The sequence below is a fragment of the Tinamus guttatus genome, unplaced genomic scaffold, assembly GCF_059628265.1.
Source record: "Tinamus guttatus ecotype Peru unplaced genomic scaffold, ASM5962826v1 Tinamus_guttatus_pri_ptg000023l, whole genome shotgun sequence".
NCBI classification, from domain to species: Eukaryota; Metazoa; Chordata; class Aves; order Tinamiformes; family Tinamidae; genus Tinamus; species Tinamus guttatus.
The window spans coordinates 1,194,067-1,215,838 of NW_028288557.1; the positions used below are offsets into that span (position 1 = coordinate 1,194,067).

The window sequence follows — 21,772 nt, forward strand, 5'->3', positions numbered from 1 at the left end:
ACAGAATTAATGGGTTAATGACAGTCTGATTGAAAACCTGCTAAAAGGCCTATTGCTGTAGTTTGATGTGGATGGGAATAAGACAAAAAAGAACACGAGACTGTATTCAGCATTTAGTTCAGGGCAGAAATACTCCTTGCACAGAGTAGTTAAAAGCAGTCTGAATGCATTACACAATACTTGAGTGACACTTTTCCCCCACAGAACTGGGATCAAAGAGGACAGGAAAGGATTAAACTGATGGAAATTCAATTCACTACATGTGTATATTACAGAATGTCACCTTTTAAAGTGAGAGCACAGTCAGTACCAAAGACTGGTCCATTTAAATAATTTTTGAAAAGTTACTTATTAAAGCAGTACATATGAGCATCATCTCTATCCTACCTCCAACACTGCTCCCATCCCACCTAGCTGACACCAAGCTCACATCAAACACTCAGAACACTTGCAGGAGGCAACTGAAAAACAGTTCGTTAAGCAACTGGCAATTAGCTCCCCCTGCCCCAGCATTCATAAAGACATTCTAGTCAACTTGAACAAGGCACAATAAAATATTCAAAATATTCTAAATTACAAATTTAAATAAAAGCAACATTATTCTATAGTTCAGTGACAGATCAATTACATTTATTTTTTTCCAAAAACTATTTACAAATATACAAATATTTGTATTATACAAAAAGTTATATTAAGTAATTAAAAAAACCACTTTTCTTTACAAAAGCTATATAAGCAGCTACATACATTGGGTGTCTTAAAAGAATAGTTGCTATAGTTTTTATAATATAAACTAAATAACTATCCTCCAATGATGCAACTAAGCTAAGCAAAGTGCAAGAATGATTTATATAGTTAGAAGAAATATTTTGATGCAGCCTTGCTCCTGTCCAATCCATGGGTGAAGGAAGTATTTGGGCAGCCAATTCTGCTAGCTGGTAACCAGTACACATTAAAGCCGGAGATTCCATTGTTGGACCAAATCACATAAAAAGAAGGAAGATTCATTCTAGTGCAATGAAGTGAAGTCAGTCCTAAATACAGTTTATTAAAGGGTGTGTCTTTACCTATTGGAAGAATAAGGATGCAAGTCCCAGCAGAAGTTACTGTGAAACATCAGTGTTAAAAAGTGACGAAATATGTCAGAACTAGCCCTACCTACTGAAAAACTCTCTGGAAAATAATAAAAATACTGTTTAGAAATTAACTCTGTCAGACTGAGAAAAATGGTGACAAAAGGCAGCACAACCTTCCTGGCCAACTCAAGTACAAAAAGGATCTGCAGTCCCTGCTATTTAATCCTAGTGTCTCTTGGCACTCAGCTTCTAGAACCAGATTTGTCAGCATACTATGACTGCATGTACAAGCTAAAGAAAAAAAACACACATTTACATGGAAATAGTGTAAAGACAGCTGAGGCTACAGATAATGTGGGGCAAAAACTTTCTGATGGACATCACCCTTAGCAGAAACCTGTATACGTCACATTTATAATTTTTACAAAATAATTCAGAAAAAATACACCTTTTATCTATTGATATTGATAATATTGATATATTGATTTCTTACCTATCTGACAATCTCCTTCCACCTGTGACTACAGAAAACAAAGTTGCCAGTGCAGTACTGGATACAACAGATCTTGAAAAAGAGGGGAAGCAGAAACAGATACAATTAGGAAGAGCTTAATGGACAACCTGCATTAATTGTGTTCCCTAAGTTACAGATATTCCTCCTTGCAGGAGCCAAAAACGTGATTGAGTCCCATTTTCTCCATTTGTCTCAAAAGAAAGCAGACATGTAACTCCTTTACAGTACCTTGAAAATACAACTGTAGACTGCTTACCTGAAATTCCAGAAATAACTCTGGATACGTTTTTACATTTTTCTTCTTTTTTTTTTTTTTTTAAACAGAATTAGTTAAATAGGAATAGTTGATAAACATTTTGTAAAACTTTTATGGCACATTAAAAGAGCACCTCTGTATAAGTATCGCATGGCAGGAATCGCAGACACGAACAGGCTTTGGCGAGGAAGGCAGAGGCAGCTCGTTGTCAGAGCAGGCATTACAGAAGATCTCACCACAGTTTCTACAATGATGCTAAATAACGGAAAGAAGGGAAGGAAGAAAAGAAAAATCTATATACCAATCTATAATGCAATCCTAAACACTTCTGAAGACTGTTTTCAATCCCTCGCTTAAGAAGCACTAAAATACCTCATCAAATAAAAATAGCACATAAACACTGATACTTGGTAGAAAATGGATGATTCTGCCAAGCAGCTACTGAGATCTAACATAAAAAGTAGTCAAAATAAATATTCTTGTACACATCAAGAACAGAAATTAACAAAGATGATTTTAAAATAATACTTAAGCTTTTTTTTCACCTATAAAAGACATCAAATGGAAAGACGTTCACATATGGCAAACTGTAACAATGCCAGAGCTGACAAGGGCTCGAGATGATGATTCTGCAAATTAAGCTGAATAAATTCTAAATATGTTCTTCTGTGGCACTGCACCAAAAATGCTGAAATTCTTTTAAGATTAGGACCCAACTCTGTTTAAGGTCAACCTCAAGTAAACAACTAGAAAGACATTTCAAAAATACCTATGCATTCACCTCAAGGTTGACATTCTGTGCTGCATCTCTAAGACAATTAAAATTTTTCTCATAATATACCTAAACAAGTTGGAAGAAGTCTTTTTGGAGAGTTACCTTCCTTTTGGAAAGTGAAAATTCCTTCTCACATAGCTTGCAGTGTGTAGCTTCTTTGTCCTTCAACCAAACCTGTCCCTGGAGGAAATCAATAGTAAGTGTATCTGGTAAAGTTTAATACAGTAACACGAAGATATGCCAGAAATACATATGGCAGGAGAAAAAAAAAAAAATCAGAAGTTCCTTCTTACAAATCCTACTTACCTGCAACACTCTGTTTGCTTCTTTTATATCTTCTATTTTCATTTTTGATCTAAAAAATAAAGAGTATGCTATTTCAAACTCTTATGTTATCAATTACAGCCAACAACTTTAAAAGCACAAGCTATTTAAAAGCCGTATGGGGAAAGTATTATGAACTTTTAGCTAGTGATTAACATTAAAGTGGCACCCAAAAGATGCAATCAATGTCACCCTCCACTCTGTACTAAGCACTGTACAAGTAAAGACGAGTTATCTCTAAAGAACTCATAATCCTTTCTGGGTGGCTGTAGAATCACTGGGGGTTATGCACACGACAGAAGCCTCCACCAGTAAAAGTCCATGCGCGCACTCAGCACCAAAACTGGAACTGAAGGTTCTAGGCTCACACGAAATCATAATTTAACCGGGATTCATGGAGAAACCAGCCAAACTGATGGAAAGCCTACACCAGCCATGACAAAACTATTTAGAATATCACCAAATGAAACAGTATTCGTGGAGGGTAACAACAGTGCTGTGCTCAGAGCTAACTGCTCGCTGGAGACTGAGGAGTTTTGGATAGATCATCTCTGACGAAGGCTCAAGACTTCAGAGCAAACAAAAGTATGAGACTGTCACGTACAGAATCTTCGTGGCTCAGAGACAGGAAACCATGACTGGCCAATCCTCACAGAAGGAAATGCATGCTACTAGATCTGACCTAGCCAGATACACTTTTAAATTTTTTTAGATTACTGGCCTGATAACGTCTTACACAATGTACTTCACATGACTACCATCCTATAATTTTTCTTCAATCAGTTTTATATGACAGATATAAACATGAAAAATGTAATTACTCGCTAAGTTTGGATGCCAGTTCTTGGAGAGCTGCTTCTTGGTCTTGACATATGGTTTTCAGGCATCTGTTCTTCTCCTGAAGTTTAAGGAACTCCTAAATAAAAAAAAAAACACACATATATATTTGTTCACAAAAAGGAACAGTATTGATTTTATATGCCTACTATGCCTACTGTTTAGAAAGCTATTCCTAACCAAAGCTGATCTTATTGAGAAAGTAAAATTAATTGCTTTAAATACACTATCTTCTATTAAGATTCCCAAATCTAACAGCAGCAAACAAAGAAAAATTTCTCTCAGATCATAAAAGGCAAAGCATTTTTGCTTCTTCTGGCTTCACCAGGAAGGGAGCAAAAATGATTGATTGCAGAGAAAAATACCATTACATAGCCATGCATACCAAGATAGAGAGAACTTGAAGCATTTTTGGTCCAAACACAAGATGACAAAGACTTCAGTACAATTGAGAATGGAGAACAAGGCCTTAGTTTTTCCTTATTCGAAGGACTGAGTTCTGATCTGAACACTGGACACAGAGTTTTTTTTTTTTTTTTTTTTTTTAAATCTTTCCCAAATACATTTTCAACATCTATTTGACAGAATAATCTAATCTTTCTCACCTAGTTGCATAAAGTCTTAAAATACCACGTTTAAGTCCACAAATTAGTTTTGCAGTCAATTTCTAAATTACTAATCGAGTTTTAATCTTACTGAAGAATTTACTTTTTTAAGGTTAATTATTTCTCGGGTCTCTATTCTGAGCTGAGATACAGTTTCTTTTTCCTTTTGAAGATCATCTTCTAAGGTTTGTCGCCACTCTTTTTCTATTTTCAAATCTGTTTCCATCTGAAGCCTAGAATTGCAAAACAAGAAGAAAATCATTGTGCACAAGAGTATCATTTTTTACAAATTAAAAATGAGTTTGTTCCTGAGTTCTATATACTATTAGCATAACAAGCAACTGATCAGCTGACTTTTCTCTTTGACGTAATAATGCAGCAATGTCCTAGCACTTTAGATAGGTGTAACAGAGAGAACATGGCCATGTAGAAAGCGCTTTGCACAAAGAAGTGCATTTAAAAAGATCAAGGCTCTTACACATTTGGAAGAGCTGATCTTGGCAATATGAGCAAGAGTAGGTAATTCACAGAACCCTGAAGTATCTTTTCAGACACATGTAACAGGAAACCCCCACCTTTGAATTTACATAGTTTGTTTCCAAAATAAATGCAAAGAAACCACCTTCCACTGATGCTGCGGGGAATGATTGCATTCATCTCTTGTGCTCATGGAAGTTACTTCGTATTCTGTCTTTAGGTGTGAGTCTTTATTTTAGATTAAGGCCTAGCAAAAATTTTAATAGAATTGATGGGGAGGATTGTTTTTAGTGAGCTTCCTCTACAGGTATAAAGAAGGATCTAAATGCTATTATTTATAGCTATTTGACACCAGCTAAAGGAATTAGGGGTACTGTGATCCAAGATCCACTCCAGCCACAATTTCAGGTGGGAAGAGTCAGATTTTAGAACATCACAGAGAAAGCAAGGACGGAAGCACACTGTTCAAGCTGCTACATCTAAGCCTTGCCAATGCAATGAAGGAGGAAAAAGTCTGAGAGTAGACATGCAAGGGTTTGGGTGGAGAGTCACACTTAGTTTTCCTATTTTAAAACCAGAATCATTTGTAAAGGAAAGACTTACATTTTGGGACACTACCTCAGCATCTGGTTGGAAAAGATCAGAAGTGATCATGACCTTGAGGTTTCAGAAATGCAGAATTCTAAAGTTGGGGTCTGAACTTTTGCCAAAATCTGTAAAGATGACTGTGGTAGTAAAGTAAACATTTGTCATGCCAGTTAAACAAATTTATAACATTCAGAGTTATGAGAGAGGCAAGGCGGGCTAATCAGCAGATTGGAAACCACCATTTTTTTAAGTTCCAATCATTTGCCATAGATTTGCACCATCTTAAATATTTTGTTTTCTTTCTAAACAGGGAAAGCACCTGATCCTTCAGGGAGCTTTTTACTTTAGATATTTATTTAAATCAACACATCTACGTTAAGTGCTTTCATTCCTGACAGCTTCCTCACAACAGGTAGCTGGTTGGACACTCCAGATTAAATGCTGCTAAGGATTTAACAGGAGAAAGGGCAGAGGTTGGCTTTCTGTTTTTGTTTTTTTTTTTTTTTAATATATTTATGAATCTAGTGGATTTTTATTATCATCATTATTTCCTGCAGAGTGATTACTTACACCACTTCTGAGAATCAGCTATACTACTCCTATGCCACTTCTGTAAGCTTATATTCTTACTTATTTCTGGATTTTGATAAGTGTGTGGATTACTGTTACCATATTACATACTTTTCCTCTTCTTACGATAATTTTCCAGGAAGCAAGCTGGTACTTTCAGCCAAAAAAACCACTGCTGATCTCTCATTTCTATCTATACATCCTTTCCTAAGTGCCCAAAGGTGGCACAACCTCCTTGGAATGGCATATTTCCTTTCACAGTGCCAGTCACTAGTATCAGCATGTTTAGTATTTACATTTTGTTCATTTACCAACAAGCAGCTTGTACAGACTGGCCCTGTAACAATACTGCAGTGCAGAATGTTTACTGTGTATATTTTTCAAAGAGGAAAGACATACTTACAGCTGTTTCTCCTTCTGGGAGAATTCTCTCTGCAGTTGTTCAGATTTATTCACGTATTCCTCTTTAAGTTTCTCGTCCTCATTTTCAGCTTCCCTTTGAGCCTTCTCTGCTTGCTGCAATCTGGTGTAATTCAAATCAACTTTGGGTAAAACTGAGGCTAGAACTAGGGTGTAGAGGGTGAAGAAGACAAATAAAAGAAAAAATGGGGAAATAGGAACATTTCTAAATGAAAACAAAGTTTGGGGGGGGGTACTCACAAACTCAAACGAGAAATCCATACAATGCGTAGAGAAATAGCTCCTGGGTTTTTTTTAATACAGTAAGAGAGTAATCACTGTATATCTGGATACTTTTTTTTTATTTTATGTTCATGTTAACAGATGCCAAAGCATGATGATACATATTTTAGAATTGAAGCATATATCTTAATGCTTTGCTTTTTATTTTTAGCATATGTTCATGTGTTATTTCGGGATGGGTTTTATTTTAAATAAAGCCTGTAAAAGTATTTGCCTTGTACTAGCACCCATTCAGACAGGGCAGAGTGTACGTTGTGCAAAAACAGCTCAAAACAATTCAGGCATAAGGCTGAATACAAAGCACTGCAATCAAACAGCAAAAACATAACTACCTGCACACAAGAAGACACGGCCTGAAGGATCCCACTACATTTAAACAACTACCTCCACTAAATCACATTACTAAATAAATTTAAATAATCTGTATTAAAAATAATGTATTCTTACACCGGCTAAAATAATATTATAGACAAAATAAACAAAACATTAATCAACCAGAACTTTATTTAATCTCTTCTTAAGAACTCAAAGGTTGTTTTTCTGCATCAGCTAGTACTTTCCTGCCCTTGAAATACATTAATTCCTTGTGGTTTCTCGCTGCCTGGCCATCTCTTCAGTCCAAAAAAAGCTGGAATGTAACGGAGGTAAGGGCACTAAAATGGAACTTGCATTACCACAGCCACGCCTGTCTTGATGAAGAGAGCCTGTAAAATACTACTCCATTTCCCCCCCTGAAGCGTTTTGTTTTAAAAGTTTTAAGTCCCCACTCATGGGTGAAGTCTGAGACACTGGCTCTTGGTGCTCGAGTTCTCTCTTCCCAGCAGCTAGCTAAAGAGAGAATAAACATGCAAAAAAATAAAAATAATAAAAGAGCTGGCAGTCTGTCTTCTACATTTGTGCTTCTACTGATGAAGTTGCACCAGTGGGAGTTTCCAAAAATTGCCAGTACATGAGTGATAAAACACTGGAATGAAACTACATTGTAGGACTTGTACTATCCCAGTCAGCTCTACCAGTTAACAATATTCCCAGCCATCTTTGTAACTGTAGTGCAAAGAAGGCCAAAACAGATGCATCAGGACGACAACACGGGGTAAAAGCAGGCTCAATTCACAGGGCAAAAGAGGTTGAGGGAAGCCCCACGGGAGAGAAGCGAGGCAGCTAGAGCCCTCTTTCAGCTGCAACGGCAGCTGTGTGGGGCCGTGCACAAGCGGCACAGCCAGGGCTCTCGCTGGCCACCAGCCCAGCACCGGGGCAAGCCACAGCGCCGCCCCTGCAGCCTGGGCTGCTGCGGTCGCCCCGGGGCAGACACTCGTTTGCACAGGTTGGCTACGAGGGGGTTGACGCTCGCCTTCCTGCTGCACGCTACTCTGTTGCTTTGCTGGGACTTTCTGGTTTGGGTCTTCCTCTTACCTGCACGCAGACTAAATGTCCAAATAAAGTACATCTATTCCAGCAGTGCACGCAAGCAGCAGCAACTCAAAGCAGAAATCACATTTGGGAAGCCTAACAAGGGCTGGAAGGAGGGAAATGAAGGTTGGACAAGGCCTCACACACAGCCACAGCCACAGGCAGGCGGGACACTTAGAGGACAAGCAGGATGGGTGCCCTGAAGGCGAACGCTGCCATCCCCAGCAGGAATTGCAGCTGCTGCCAGGGGCACAGCCCTTCCTGCCGGCCCTCCTCTCCAAGGCTGCCCTCCAAACCATGCACCTCTGGAAAAGCATTTTATCCCCCTTTGGCAGAACAGAATTGTGCTTTAGCTGTTTTATCCCCAAACCCTGTAATCCTTCCCCTGTACATAGAGAACAAAAGTTTTTAGCCTTCTCCACCCCCTCCATTTTTTTTTTTAATGTATCATTCTGGTGTAACGCTTAAAGTTAAACCCCACACTGTTTATGAAAGCAGTGCTAGGTACAGCCAAAAAAGAAAGTCAACGAACCAAACAAAACTAAAAACAAACACACAAAAAAATCCAACCCCTTTATCTCAAGATAAAGGCAGCCTAAAAATAAAAGAAAGAAGCAAGGGTTAACTTTCAAAATCTACTAGTACAATAAAAGGAAAAAAAAAAGGCACTAGACTAGAAACAAAGGTCGTAACAAAGTGAACTCAAGGTAAAGACCTTTTAAAGTGAACTTGAGCAATTAAGAAGACACTAGAAAACCAGTGTCTGCTTGCTTAATAAAAGTGCAATTACTATTTTTGAGAGGTAAAGTGAGAAGGGGGATGGGATTCCTTCAGAAAACAACAGAACCCAGCTACAGCCAATTACAGTGCAAGATTTCTAGTATCACTTTAGATTTTAAATTGTAATTTTAAAAAATCTTGTTTTATTTTGTCAGTAGTTTTTTTTAAACACAAGAGGTCTGGAGAAGCTTTCAGAATGATATATCTTTGACAAGTTTATACTGGTGCTGAGCTTCATTGCTGGCACATTTGATGAATGACATTGCAATAGTCCTAGTTTGAGTTAACAGATCTTTGTCACTTCATGAATGCAGCGGACAAAAATTAAAGATGGATGAAGGCAGCAAAACAGTAAAAATAAAAATTGGGATAAAGGATAAAGGATAAAAAGAAAAAAGAGGGAAAAGGATGTCAATAAAAGAATATTCATGTCACTTTTTTAAATACATAACCATGTTTTTCATAATCAATTTTAAAAGAAAAAACGACATGTCAAACACCAACATGACAGGGCTTATGGATATGTTACGTCTTACAATTTAAGAGATCAATGTTGCATATAGGCCACTAAATTACACATATGAACAACATTTTATTATTTTAATATGTAAAATATGTACTCTAACCATAACATAAGTTCATACACTGGAATTTTGCTGTTTCACTTCTCTGGCATTCAGTGTAAAAACTCCCTATGTCATTGAAGAAAATGGTACTTTCTCAGCAACTGAAAATTTTAGTAATTTTAACAAAAATAACAGAGATCTTTGAAGGCATTAAATACTTATACTAAGCACATGCTTAAATGTGCATAAAATCAGCGCTTCGGTTTCTTTTGCATTTCATTTAGATAGGAAAAGAAAAAGAGATAACAAAACCAAGATCAGAGGAAAGATGGTGGAGGAAGAAAAATGAAAGTTCAGGTTTCTGATTAGAATAAATATATTTATTACAATAAAAGAAAAAGCGATATGCCACCTGTGGCTGTTTCAGACACTTTTCAGTTTCCAACTTGAGATTTACATTTCAGTGGCAACAGCACAGGAACGCAGTAAGGGAAAGGGATGGAGAAATGAATGAAGAAAAAAAAGATGAACCTGTACCTTTGTTCTAGTTGTTTCATAGTTGCATTAATTTGATTGGTCTTATCCTCCAATCGACTAATTATTTCATTCTTTTCTTTCATGGCATCTTCAGTAACCTATATTATAAAAAGGTTCATATTACACTGTTAGTTCATGGCGGTTTTTCTTCAATGTCTGAAGGAAAAAATGTTAAAATGGCTTCGAGTTTTGACTCCTTTTATGCATGCCAGTTTTTAAAAATGTAACTGATAAAAAAACACCTAGACCAAATGTTATGCCTAAAGTTTATTTGTAGTTCTATACTTTGCAAATGTATAAGATATTTAACAAGAACACTTCTTAATTTTCTTAGTTTCCTTTCTTAGTCATTTTACAACTCTACTTAAATTCACAGATTATCTTTTCAAGCAGCCCATTAGTTACCAAAAACGGCTAAGATGCCCTTGGAAAGGATATCCAACTCTTTTCAGCTCTTAAATCTGCACCTGAAAAATATTTTAAGAATTTTACTAACATACTACAGGTACAGTATTACCCTTGCTGTGCAGAACACCACTATAAACTGGCCCCTGAAAAGGAAGGATGAAGAACGATCATCCCTGTCTTACTCCTTTCATTGTCCAGGAAGTGAGTTTGAATGTTAATAAGAGAAACCAGGGTTATTCATGGTCCCCAAAAGTATACATTTAAATGAAAACAAACAAAACAACTACAGAACATATCTAAGAACTATCTCTTAGGGTTTTTTTTTTCCAGTAGTCTTTCCTCCTAGTCCAATTTCCTCACCTATCTGCAGCAGCCCTGTATCCTTTTCCCTTCACTTTGCCACAATTTCGACTAATTTCTGGTGCTTCTTTTGAAAACTTGTTCCATTAATTCAAAAACCCTTATACTTAAGTAATTCATCACTAACTTTCCTGGTGTTTGGGATCTCCTCTTTAATACCTCACTACCTGCCTGCATCTTCTATAGTTCTTGCAGTTTTGTGTACAACACAGCCATGAAAATAATCAGATAAAGCATTTCTCTATTCCATAGGAGACGTTAATAGGCCATGTGGTTATGCTTGTGCCCATTTCCTCGATAATCCCAATAACAGTAAGGGATTGCCTTAAAAATTGCTTTGTGTATAGTCATGTTTGAATCAGAAATGTTCTGAAATGGCAAATTGACCTAAGAAGCAGAAAGAAACTATTAAACACTGCTGTTTCCTTAATTTAACAAAAGGGTAGTGAATCTCTCAGTCCTAAAGTAATTTAATCAGTTTAACAATAGATAGTTCCTTTACCTGCAGCTTTTGGTACATTTCCATGTTAATTGCTTTAACTTCATCAAGCTGCTGTCGAAGGCCTATGAGAGCGTCCTGTTTCTCATGGATGTCCTTCTCCAGCAACTTCATAGCAAGTTCTATTTCATGTTTCATACTAACTTGAACCATTAGCTCGTTCTCCATATCCTATAAAACACAGAAACACAATGCACTGCAGACTCTTTAAACAATACATATGTTTTATCTTCTTTTTTGAAAAAGACAAAAGCTAAGCTCTAATAGGGCTGCAGCACCATCTATTTCATCACCGGAGAAATTCTATTCTTGCCTACAAACACGTAAAATATCATCCACTATAGAAACTTTATGCTCATGCACTTAGCAGCTCTCACATCTTTCTTGTTTAGACCTTGGGAGAAGATGCCTTACATTATGCAACATAAGCAGAATAATTTATTATAAAGAGTTGGCTAATTATTAGTTATAAAAATAGAACTAAAGTACTTCTATTTTTGTAAGAAATATTTAACATAGGAAATATTTAACATAATGCATACAGTTCTGCTAGTGACTTACCTATAGCGTTCTCAAATAACTTGCGTTTTCTGCGCTTTTAACAATATTGTTTGAGATATATTAATGTATTGGTGGTTGTGTTTTGAAAAGCATTTTTATAACATGCAGTTAGAAAAATACTCTGGATAAAGGGCAGGATCTAACTGGAACAAAAATGAAGCTAGAAATATTTATATACTGACCCTGCACAAACATAATCTTCTTGAAATGCCACATATTCCTAGAAAAGAGCACTTACTTGTCGAAGCTGTGATTCCTCTCGAAGTTGCCTCCGTGCTTCATTGTACATTTCATCTAGACCCTGTCTGGAGTGTTTGTATGTCTGAAGCTCTGCTTCAACATCCACTTTAGTTACCTATGAAGATACGAAGATTCTTTTTCCCATTTCAAGTTTGGAAATTCATCTGATAAATATATTTAACTCTCAAACATACAATCTCCAAGCACAACACAAACAGGGAAGGAGCTTCTAATTCTGCTACATGCCCATTAGTTTTATAATGAGAATTCATTGAGTAAATCTAGCAAAATAAACAGTTGTTCTGCAGTACAGTCCTTCTCACTTCAATATACAACAAAGGAAAAAAAAATGTTAAGCAATTGTATATGCAATTACTCCTAATGACATATATTTAATATTGTCCTAAATGCCCTTAGACATAGCTGACAGTTTAAAGCAAAAAGGACAAAGGTAAGAAAAATACAAAGATAAGAAGAAAAAAATGCTATAATATTTGCATATGGTAATAAAATGCCCTAGACTTGCATAATTTCTATATATTTATACCATTATGTACTTTCAAGATCTAATATATCCTTATATTACATACATATATATATATATATATATAAATCTATCTGGCCCAGCTACTGCTTGCTTAATGTTTCTATGTAAGAACATTAAAATGATGATAAACCACATTACTTTAAACATAGTAAAACAGGCATACCTCTAGATGGTGTTGCGTTTTCATTAAAATAAGTGTATTCTCACTCCTTAATTGATGGTTTTCTTCCTGAAGTTTAATTATATTGTTCTTGGCTATTGCTAACTGGAAGAAAAAAAAAAAGAAAAAAAAAAGAAAAAAAGTATGATCCTCTTTCTGCAGAAAAATAAAAATGTTCTATTGCATGAAAGACCACGATATTCTCCGAGTCTACTAAATAAATGTATCTTTATACATTAATACAGAGTAAACTAGCTTCCTTTGCAGACAAATTTAGACTTTTCAATTTTCCACTCTGTTAGGTATTGCTCAAGTAGCTTGGGTTTAAAAAAAAGTGCTCTCTCTCATAAAGTTAAATATAATCAAACTTAGTCAGGCACCAAATATACAAGAAAATCTAGGATATAAATACAAGAGCAGAGTTAGACAAATAAAAAAACTTGCACACACAGTAAATGAATAAGAAAGTATCTACTGGTAAGAGCTGAGAACCAACAGAAACTGCTTGTTGAACTACATTTGCTCTCTGTGCAGTAGCTGGTGTCATCCATTACGGACTAGTCAACTACACAAAACTGGACTGACAGCTGGTATTAAGAAAGAAATTATTTTTGTTTGAGTTGTCAGCAAGAACTTGTGATGTTCTGCAGAATGCATTTACTGCATGTTGCCAAGGGAAGATGACTTTCAATCCCTGCAACTGCCACACCTTCTCTTAAAGACAAATTAAAGGTATCTGAACACAAGCAGTATTTTTGTGGATTAAAATATTTTATAAAAACAGTAGCTGAGAGTAATAAATGTACTATATATTTCCAATAAACAATACCTCTTCAATTAGTTTAGTGTTTGATTTCTCTAATGAATCAACTCTTGCATGTAGACTGTTAACTGTACTACTGAAAGAAAGAAAGAAAGAAACCATTACTCAAAATTACAATACATTTTATTCAAGAAAGCTCAAAGGCTTTAATGCCAAGTACAACAATCAATGTTAAGTGGTAGCGGGTTTGTGGACATTGTTTGAGGTTTTGCTAATGTAAGAAAGTTAGTCAACTCTGTTGAATATTTATGTTTCTCCCCAACTCCCAAGGTCATCCCTGTCAGAGTTTGGCATGACCTTACATTTCTTCCTCTATCCTCACATCTATACTGTATCCAAACCCTCCAGTTCTCCCAAGTGTGTGACCTTCTCATTCCCTCCAGTATAATGAAAACCCTTCTCCAGACGCTCAGCAGTTTTTCATATATGACCGCTACATGATCTCTTCCTCTGAAAACCATTTTCTTTTATAAAATCATCTGCTTCTCTACATTTTTTTTAAATTTATCCTCAGGCTCCCTCTTTTTTGCTGCTTTTTGCTTTCACTTGTAAGACTTCAGAGTTTGATTTCCCTTCTGTTTGTACACATTTTCGTCTTCTTGAACAGAACCCTTTGACCAAATCTCGTCTATTATTTGACTGTCCGTTTCTTTGGCCTGACCTTTATGCACAGAAAAAAAAAAAAAAACACCCTGTTCTGTAACACCCTTTCCTTTTTCCCTGTTTCTACCGTGGTGCCCTCGGGAAGTTACTAGCTCACTAAGAAGGACCAGGTGGAAGAGATTGATGTAGTTTATGATGTATAGAGGACAACTGTTCAGCTGCTGGTCTGCAGTAGTTCCATGCATAAACCAGTGGACTAGAACATGCTGAATAAACACAAGCTGGCTGAGACATGGAGAGCTATCGCTACATTACACAATCACCTCTGCTCTTGCTCCATTTGGCTCATAATTTCTGCACCACTGTAAATTTGATACTGTCTCCTGCTGCAGCACTGTGTCCTGTTCATTTCTGCTCAGTGGCACAAATCCACGTGGTACCTGTGCCACTGCAACAGCCATATAATAACTAATAATCAAGGTTATCAACTTTAAAAGCAAAAACATACTATTTTGTTTCAAAAGGCAAGAAGATCCTATAGCAGCAGTTCTTGTATTTTTTTAGCTCTTTGCATTATGTCCTTCTGTACAATACTCTTCAAGTACCTACAACCACTATTCCTCTATTCATACACTAACAAATCTAGGACTAGGTTTGCTGTGGGTTAGGTTTACTCACCCACCAAGTGAGCAGAAAGGGGAAAGAAAAGGGGTGCTGCAGGGCACCAACTTTCTTCAGTTACAATACTAGTAGCTAATGCTGCTTTCCTGAAAATTATGTTTCTATGAAAACCACAACCTACAACATACAGTTTCCAGCAACACATGAATCCATTCAATTGTAATCCTAACCATTTTTTCCTAACCATTACAGCTACAAACTAAACTATTATCAAAGACAAAGAAACTAAAATATGTGAATTCATGCAGAACACTGAATAAAACTTGCACAAAACTCTTGACTGGAATACAGTTAAAATCATATTTCTGACAAGGTATCCATGCCTAGCTTGCTTCTGTGAAGCCCTGAACCTAAAGTACCTTTAACAGTTTTGGTCTGGTAGCTTTCAGTATCTAAAGATAATCTTGTGAGTGCCAGCTAACAAAAAGGAAAGCATAAAAATTGAGCTGCACCCTCAAAGAACTGTTTCTATGCAGCTCTTGCTCCAAAACTGTGTTATAAAAGGAAGCAGAGGTGTTTTACCCAGAAACCTGGACTGACCTGCATACTTTAAAATAATACTTACTTTAGCTGTCTGTTTAATTCTTCAACATAATTCTTTTGGTCCAAAATTGCAGCAATCTGGACATTTCTAAAACACAAATATTATAAAAGGAACTTTAACAAAAAGGCATGTACTGCAAATAGATTTATCTAGCATATGTATTGTCCCTGTCAAATATACGTATGTATACACTATCATATGCAATGTTTAAAAGAAAAGGAACTAACTTCATCTTGCTACCATAAAGTGAGCTACTTCTGGCAAAAGACAACAGTGAGAGACAAAACACCCCAAGCTGTGACTACGAGCAATTACTATACATAACATATCAAAAAGATACACAGTCTCAAAATAAGAAAAGCACGTTCATTTACCTTACCATTACTTGAATTTTTTGAAAAACTGACCAAAACCCAGTCCAAGGGCTTAACTCTTAATGGGTTCTTTGGCTTTTCATCTTTTTTTTTTTTTTTTCCCTCCTCATTTTTGGCCAGCTTTTGGTATCTTTGGCAAGAGGGCTTTACACAGCCATCCTGAAATTCTCCAGTATTGTCCATCAAGTAAAGAAAATAGGTGATGCTACTTTGGATTCCTACATAGTACAAATATTCTGCAGGCTAACTAGCAATGCAAAACAACATACTGCATAATCTTGCTCAAGACTGTGAGATCAGGAAACTTCATTTCTTAGGAATCTGACTTACTTCTACGAAGAAGAGGATGCCAGCCAACTAACTACTTATTAATAAGCAAACTGAGGTACATGGGGAGAACCTACCTTTCTTTACCCCCAATGTCATCATCACTCTTTAAATACATAGAGAAATCAATCACTCCCACCTACAGGAAAGCAAATGTATACAGTTTTATATCATATAAGCAATCACTTTTTTAAAAACTCATGGTTTTGTGTCTACATAATTACTCATATCTCAGCTACATCAACTTTGCTCAGATTGATCTATATCCAGCATATTTATTGGAAGCATAAAGAAATGAACGGTAACTTTAAGATTCTTTAAAAGCATCTCATTAGTTTAAAATCTTACATTTAAAACAAAATGAACAATATGCAATGAACTAAATCCCTTTAAGTACTAAGAAAAGACAACTTACATTTAACTGAGCTTAGCCAAGAACTTACAGGAAGACATTCGATTAATCGCATAGGCTATAAGTAACATAACCATGAGTTCTACTTTTATCTCCATCCGTGAACCTCTACAAACACACTGCTTGCTTTACAGAAACCATTCCTTTTAATCTCTGAACATCCTCTTCACAAATGTGTTTTAGTTTCTCTAATCTACCTGTTTCCTCTTGAGATCCCTTGGTCTGCACAACACTCTCCTGCTTCATTCATATCTTGTTTTTTATCCCGATCCTTTAAAAGGTTTTCTAAAAGTCTCTCCTCCAAAAGCTTTTACAGATATTCTCTATGTGTGCATACACGCATACTTTTTGTTTGTTTGCTTTTTTCCTTAAACATTAAATCTACATTCCTGGATGTGATTTCTACCACCCTTCAGACATTTCCTTTCCTGTTCACTGTAGCTTTTTTCTCTGAAGACTTATGCTGCTTTTCACAACCAGAATTACTGTAAAAACTGATCTGGACAAGCAACAATTATCTTTTGAAAACAAGTTTTACCTTTGAACAAAGTTCAAAGTCAAAGCAGTTTGCAAAAGAGGGAAAACTTTACTGGAACAAGTCTTGTTTTGTGGACTGAAAACAGACACCACATATAGTTCTGTATAACACCACATGAAGCAAATTTTTGTAACAAGTCTCTAGCAGAAGCTCTGGCCAGTCGCAACCCTGGAGTAACAAAAACTACTGCACATAAAAGTCTTATGGACCACATGTACATTATTTAGCCTGTATTGACTTACTTGTGTATCTAGGTCTTCTCCCTTTACGCACAGGTTAGCGTCTATCACATTTAACCCCACTAACAGCCCAACAATAACTGCTCCTTCTTCCTCCATCATTAGTGCATGATACTCATAAAAATCACTGTTAAACGAGAAGAATTGCATCAAATAGTTACACTGTGGAACTTACTGCATGTAATAAATTAATAGCATGTAACATTTAAATCTCAGTTGTTTTTCTTGTTTTAGCCTTACTCGAATGTTCTTGAAGATTAACTGACTTTGTCCACACCTTGACTTCACCATGAATATTTAAAACTAGAAAGCAAATGCTCCATCTCAGAGAGACCAGCGTTGCCTCAAGAAGGCTAGGCTACAACCTGCTGAAGGGCTTGGTAACTTGGGGACTAAGATTCATCTTGTTCCCCTTCTCTTTTCCCCTACCAAAACCACTCTTCTCTATACATTTACTGTTAGCCAGTCTTGGATCTTGGATAGGGTGCTCATTTAGATGGATGTTTGGTCAAAGCAAATCAGAGCATTCTTATGCTGATAAAAAAAATGATAAAACATGCTACCAGAAGAAAGGAGAAAAAAAAAAAAAAAAGCTTTGCATGCAAACAAAATAGTTTTGGATTTTAACAAATACTTGCTTGAAATTAAAGAAGCCAGATAAGAGATTAAATATGTAGAGATTATAGAACTGAAATTAAGATGGCAAGTCCTTTTTCCTTATGTGTTTCAATTATGCCACCTCCAAGAAGAAGTTATACAGAGCATAAGAGAACGTAAAGCTGTGTAAGTCAGAGCAATGCCAGTTTTGGACTAGTGAAAGGAGAGGAAGTTTCAAGGCAAGGCACTAGTCCTCCATGCAATCTTTGTCTACTAGTAAACTATGCATATGTTTGTGGTGAATTCTTCACCTCTCCAGAGGTTTCTATTCCACTGTTCTGCATGGCCAAGGAACAAAGAGGGAGCACTTCCCCATCACCCTCACCTATGAAAGAATAGACAGGCACGTTGCAGAAGGGCTCTCTGCCCAAATGAGCTTTCCCTCAGAATATCATCTCATCACCTGTCAGCTGTCCCTCAGTCTTCATGACCCAGCAGTGTCTGGTCTCTCTGCTATGAGCACTGGAAAAAAATCAGCCCACAGACCAAAAAAAATGTGTCTTGCCACACTACAGATATATTAAAAAGTAGCAAATATAACATAATAATATTCGTCCTCAAAAGACCAGAATAATTCTCTAGAATAAGACCCTAAATAAAATCTACTTAATTGTTTACCTGAGAAGATCCCTCTGAATGATTAAGCAGCGAAGATAGTCAGCCATTTTCTTCTGCATTAATGCTAAGCGTAGCCAGGCACGGGCACGGCCCAGGGGTGTCCTGAGAAGGGGGAACGGAGAAAACAAAGTCCAAGGCCAATAATACATTAATTTGTCTTAATTGTCTCTATCAACCTACTTACAGCCTCCTCTTCTAGCGCCTGCACATGCAAAATGTAGCGAGCACATAAATGCAAAATAAATCTATGTTGTGTCAAAATAGCAAGTGTGATACTTGGTATTCTATCATCCAGACTGACAAAAGAGTGGATAATAACTTAATGCACCTTTGCACTTCAGACAAGATCTAAAGCAGTGAATAAGTTACTTTTATGCTGTCATAATATAACCAATATATGTTTTCTTGCTGAGTATTACCATTACCACTTACTTGAGGCCAGGTAAATCTCTGACACTTGCTGCTATTTCCTCAGCTTCTGGATATAACTTCTCCACAAGTTCTAGAGGGCCCCAGATAGTTTTATTGTAACTTAGAAAGGATTTTCTTACTAGCAAAAGGAAAGAGAATAACAAAGTTAGCTTATGTTATTGGAGTAGCTTTCTTTAAAATAACTGCTGACATTGGTGAACTGATTACTTATGTTAAGAATTATTTTGCTGTGACCATAAAATTGCTAGTGCTGGAAAACAACAAATGCAGGAGGTGCGACTAACTATAAACATAAGTAACATACATGCAGTCCTGGTAATCTCTGGATTATTTACAGTAACAAATGGTTTACAAAAGGAAAAGTTGGGGAAGATATGTTGCAAAGAACTAGAAGTGACAACTGATTTAAAAAGGCTGACAATTTACACATTTTATTTACTTTTGAAAAGTATTCCAAGGCACCGTGACTTTATCACATAGAAGAAAAAAAACAAAGGAAAAATGTTAAAGAATGGAAAACTGCCAAGCGTGGTATGAGAACCATGCAGGCAGAACAGTTACCACACCTTTAAGGCCATGCTTCAGGCAGTGCTCCATGACAACAAAGAACTGCTGCAAAGGAGGGTAGTCGGAATCCAGAGTGCGGCCAAAGCTCAAAGCTGATTCAATAAGTCCTTTGATACTCAGTTTAGCCATGTTTAGTAAATTCGCTCTTTCCACAGCTGTAGGGTCTTTTACAGCTACGACATGAAAGAAAAATGGTTGTGGTTCAAATTTTAGAAGATGCACAATAAAATGACTTGTGTCTCTTTTTTAAAAAAACTTAATGTAGATAATGGAAAATTTACCAAGTGCTACAAAGAACCATGTTACAGAACAACATATACTGCAGAACACACACTTTTACGGTTCTTACATTGTTTTAATAGCTGAGTGAACAAACAAGGCTGGAAACATTAGTTCTCTATTACATTACTGTCTCAGTTCATACTGGTCGTGGTCAGTAACTAAGACTCAGTTTAAATCAGGCACCAAAACTGTGCTCAAACACTCAGCTGCACAACAGGCATCAGTGCTAGCACCATGATGTCAAAGGTGCGTTGATACTCATGACCTCATACCTCTCATGACATCATACCTCTCTTGTGTTTCTGTGGTGATCCTCATGCCACAGTGACAAAAAACACGTGCTTTCCTTTTTATGTAGTCTCAATGAGTAAAACTGGAGTAGGTCCAGGAAAACAGAACACATGAACATTGGGTTTTGAAGAACTGAGATTTAAGTCACTCACACGATTACAAAGTATTTCCTACACAGAAAAGTTTACGAATACTAAAAAGTGTTGCTTTGAAAGTTTTGCTTAAAAACACCTACAGTAAGCTTACAAAATGTAACAGTACAAAATGCAGATTTGTGGATTAAACCTGATCAGTAAAATATCGGGTTTTTAAAATTTTTCTAATCTGACAAGATGGACACAGCTCCTCTTCCTAAACTTCCAGCTACTGAATCCAGAGTGTTCAAGAGATTTTTAGTTTATTTTCATTTTCTTTCTTTCTTTTTCTTTTTTTTCCTCAAATAAAGCCCTTTAATTCAAGACAATTTAATTGCCAAGCTGAAACAGAAACAAAACAACCCTCTGTTTATTCAAAACACAAGCTGATTAATTTGGGAAGTAGCCAAGAAAGTTTGGATTTGCTGGTTTCTGCTATTTGCAATTAAAACTAACAGACTGAAGTGCAAATAAGAAAGCTAACAACATTTTTTTTTTTAATGCACTGAGCCACAGATGTTAAAATAGGTGCACATATTTGGGTTTGAGGAAAACTGAGAACTTCTTCCTTTGCAAATCGAAGTATTGGTATATGACTTAATCTTGGACATCTGGAAAGCATAAAGAAAATTAAATTCTGGTGTAGAAATTAAAGAAAAAAAGGGAGAAAAAAAGAAATTATTGCCGATGGAACTTACTGCTGAATATATTCCTCAAACAGCAACAAAATGATTTGTCTCATTTTTTTGCATAGGTATCAGGCATTGGAAACCTAGATTTTTCCAGTTTAACTGCCTGTCAAATATCAAGTTACTATAATATGTTACCTAATATACCTCAGTCTTTAAATAAAATAAAAAATTCCAAGATAACCTTAAAAATTATTTTTAATGTTCTCACCATTTACCAGTACATCAAGGGAACTTTAAAAATGGTCAGAGAAGACATATTGCTGACAGAGAAGTCCATCAGTCAGCACTTTGGCAAATATTTAGCTAGAGAGCTGACACAGTTCCCTGGTTTGTTTCTTGGCTGCTTGGCCACTCAAACATGAGGGACTAAATCAACCCTAAAAAATGCAGTATCAGCAGCCCCTTTCTGAAGAAGACGAAGGTTTGCAACACGACTGTTTCTATCAGCAAAGCTCACATGGCCTTCCCCTTCTGCCATTAACAACACTAAACGCTCACATCCCCAAAAGCATCTTACAAATTCATTTCAAGACACCTCACTTGGACTTTTGGGGTAGAATCTCCCCACAAACACAATTACTCTTTGCTTTGTCTTTCTAAGGCAGGTATGGTTCATTGCAAAATGCAATTCTGCATTCACACAATGCAATTCATTGAATGCAATTCTTAGCTGCTTCAGAATTAAATAAAAATAAATAAAAAAAAATAAAAAAACAAGATTTAAGATTTTAAATAAGGTGCTATGTAAACAGCTATGAACCATGAA

General features: G+C 36.3%; 1 protein-coding gene across 2 annotated transcripts; it reads right to left on the reverse strand.

Moving 5' to 3' along the window:
* Positions 1 to 1,932: 1,932 nt before the first annotated feature.
* On the reverse strand, positions 1,933 to 19,791 carry RUFY2 (RUN and FYVE domain containing 2). 2 transcript variants are annotated; one of them, XM_010227614.2, is made up of 17 exons: positions 19,607 to 19,791; positions 19,041 to 19,158; positions 18,609 to 18,710; positions 17,337 to 17,460; positions 16,222 to 16,283; positions 15,465 to 15,530; positions 13,622 to 13,691; positions 12,796 to 12,897; positions 12,084 to 12,200; positions 11,288 to 11,455; positions 10,018 to 10,115; positions 6,426 to 6,545; positions 4,491 to 4,620; positions 3,767 to 3,861; positions 2,928 to 2,976; positions 2,724 to 2,801; positions 1,933 to 2,101 (listed from the first exon to the last, which is right to left on the reverse strand). In XM_010227614.2, exons 1-17 carry the CDS (start codon positions 19,734 to 19,736, stop codon positions 1,958 to 1,960), a joined length of 1,773 nt encoding a protein of 590 aa, XP_010225916.2. In that variant the 5' UTR covers positions 19,737 to 19,791; the 3' UTR covers positions 1,933 to 1,957. The 2 variants fall into 2 exon arrangements, with proteins under 2 accessions (XP_010225916.2, XP_088381273.1); XM_088525147.1 differs by having other exon boundaries at positions 13,622 to 13,688; positions 19,607 to 19,788.
* Positions 19,792 to 21,772: the final 1,981 nt, after the last annotated feature.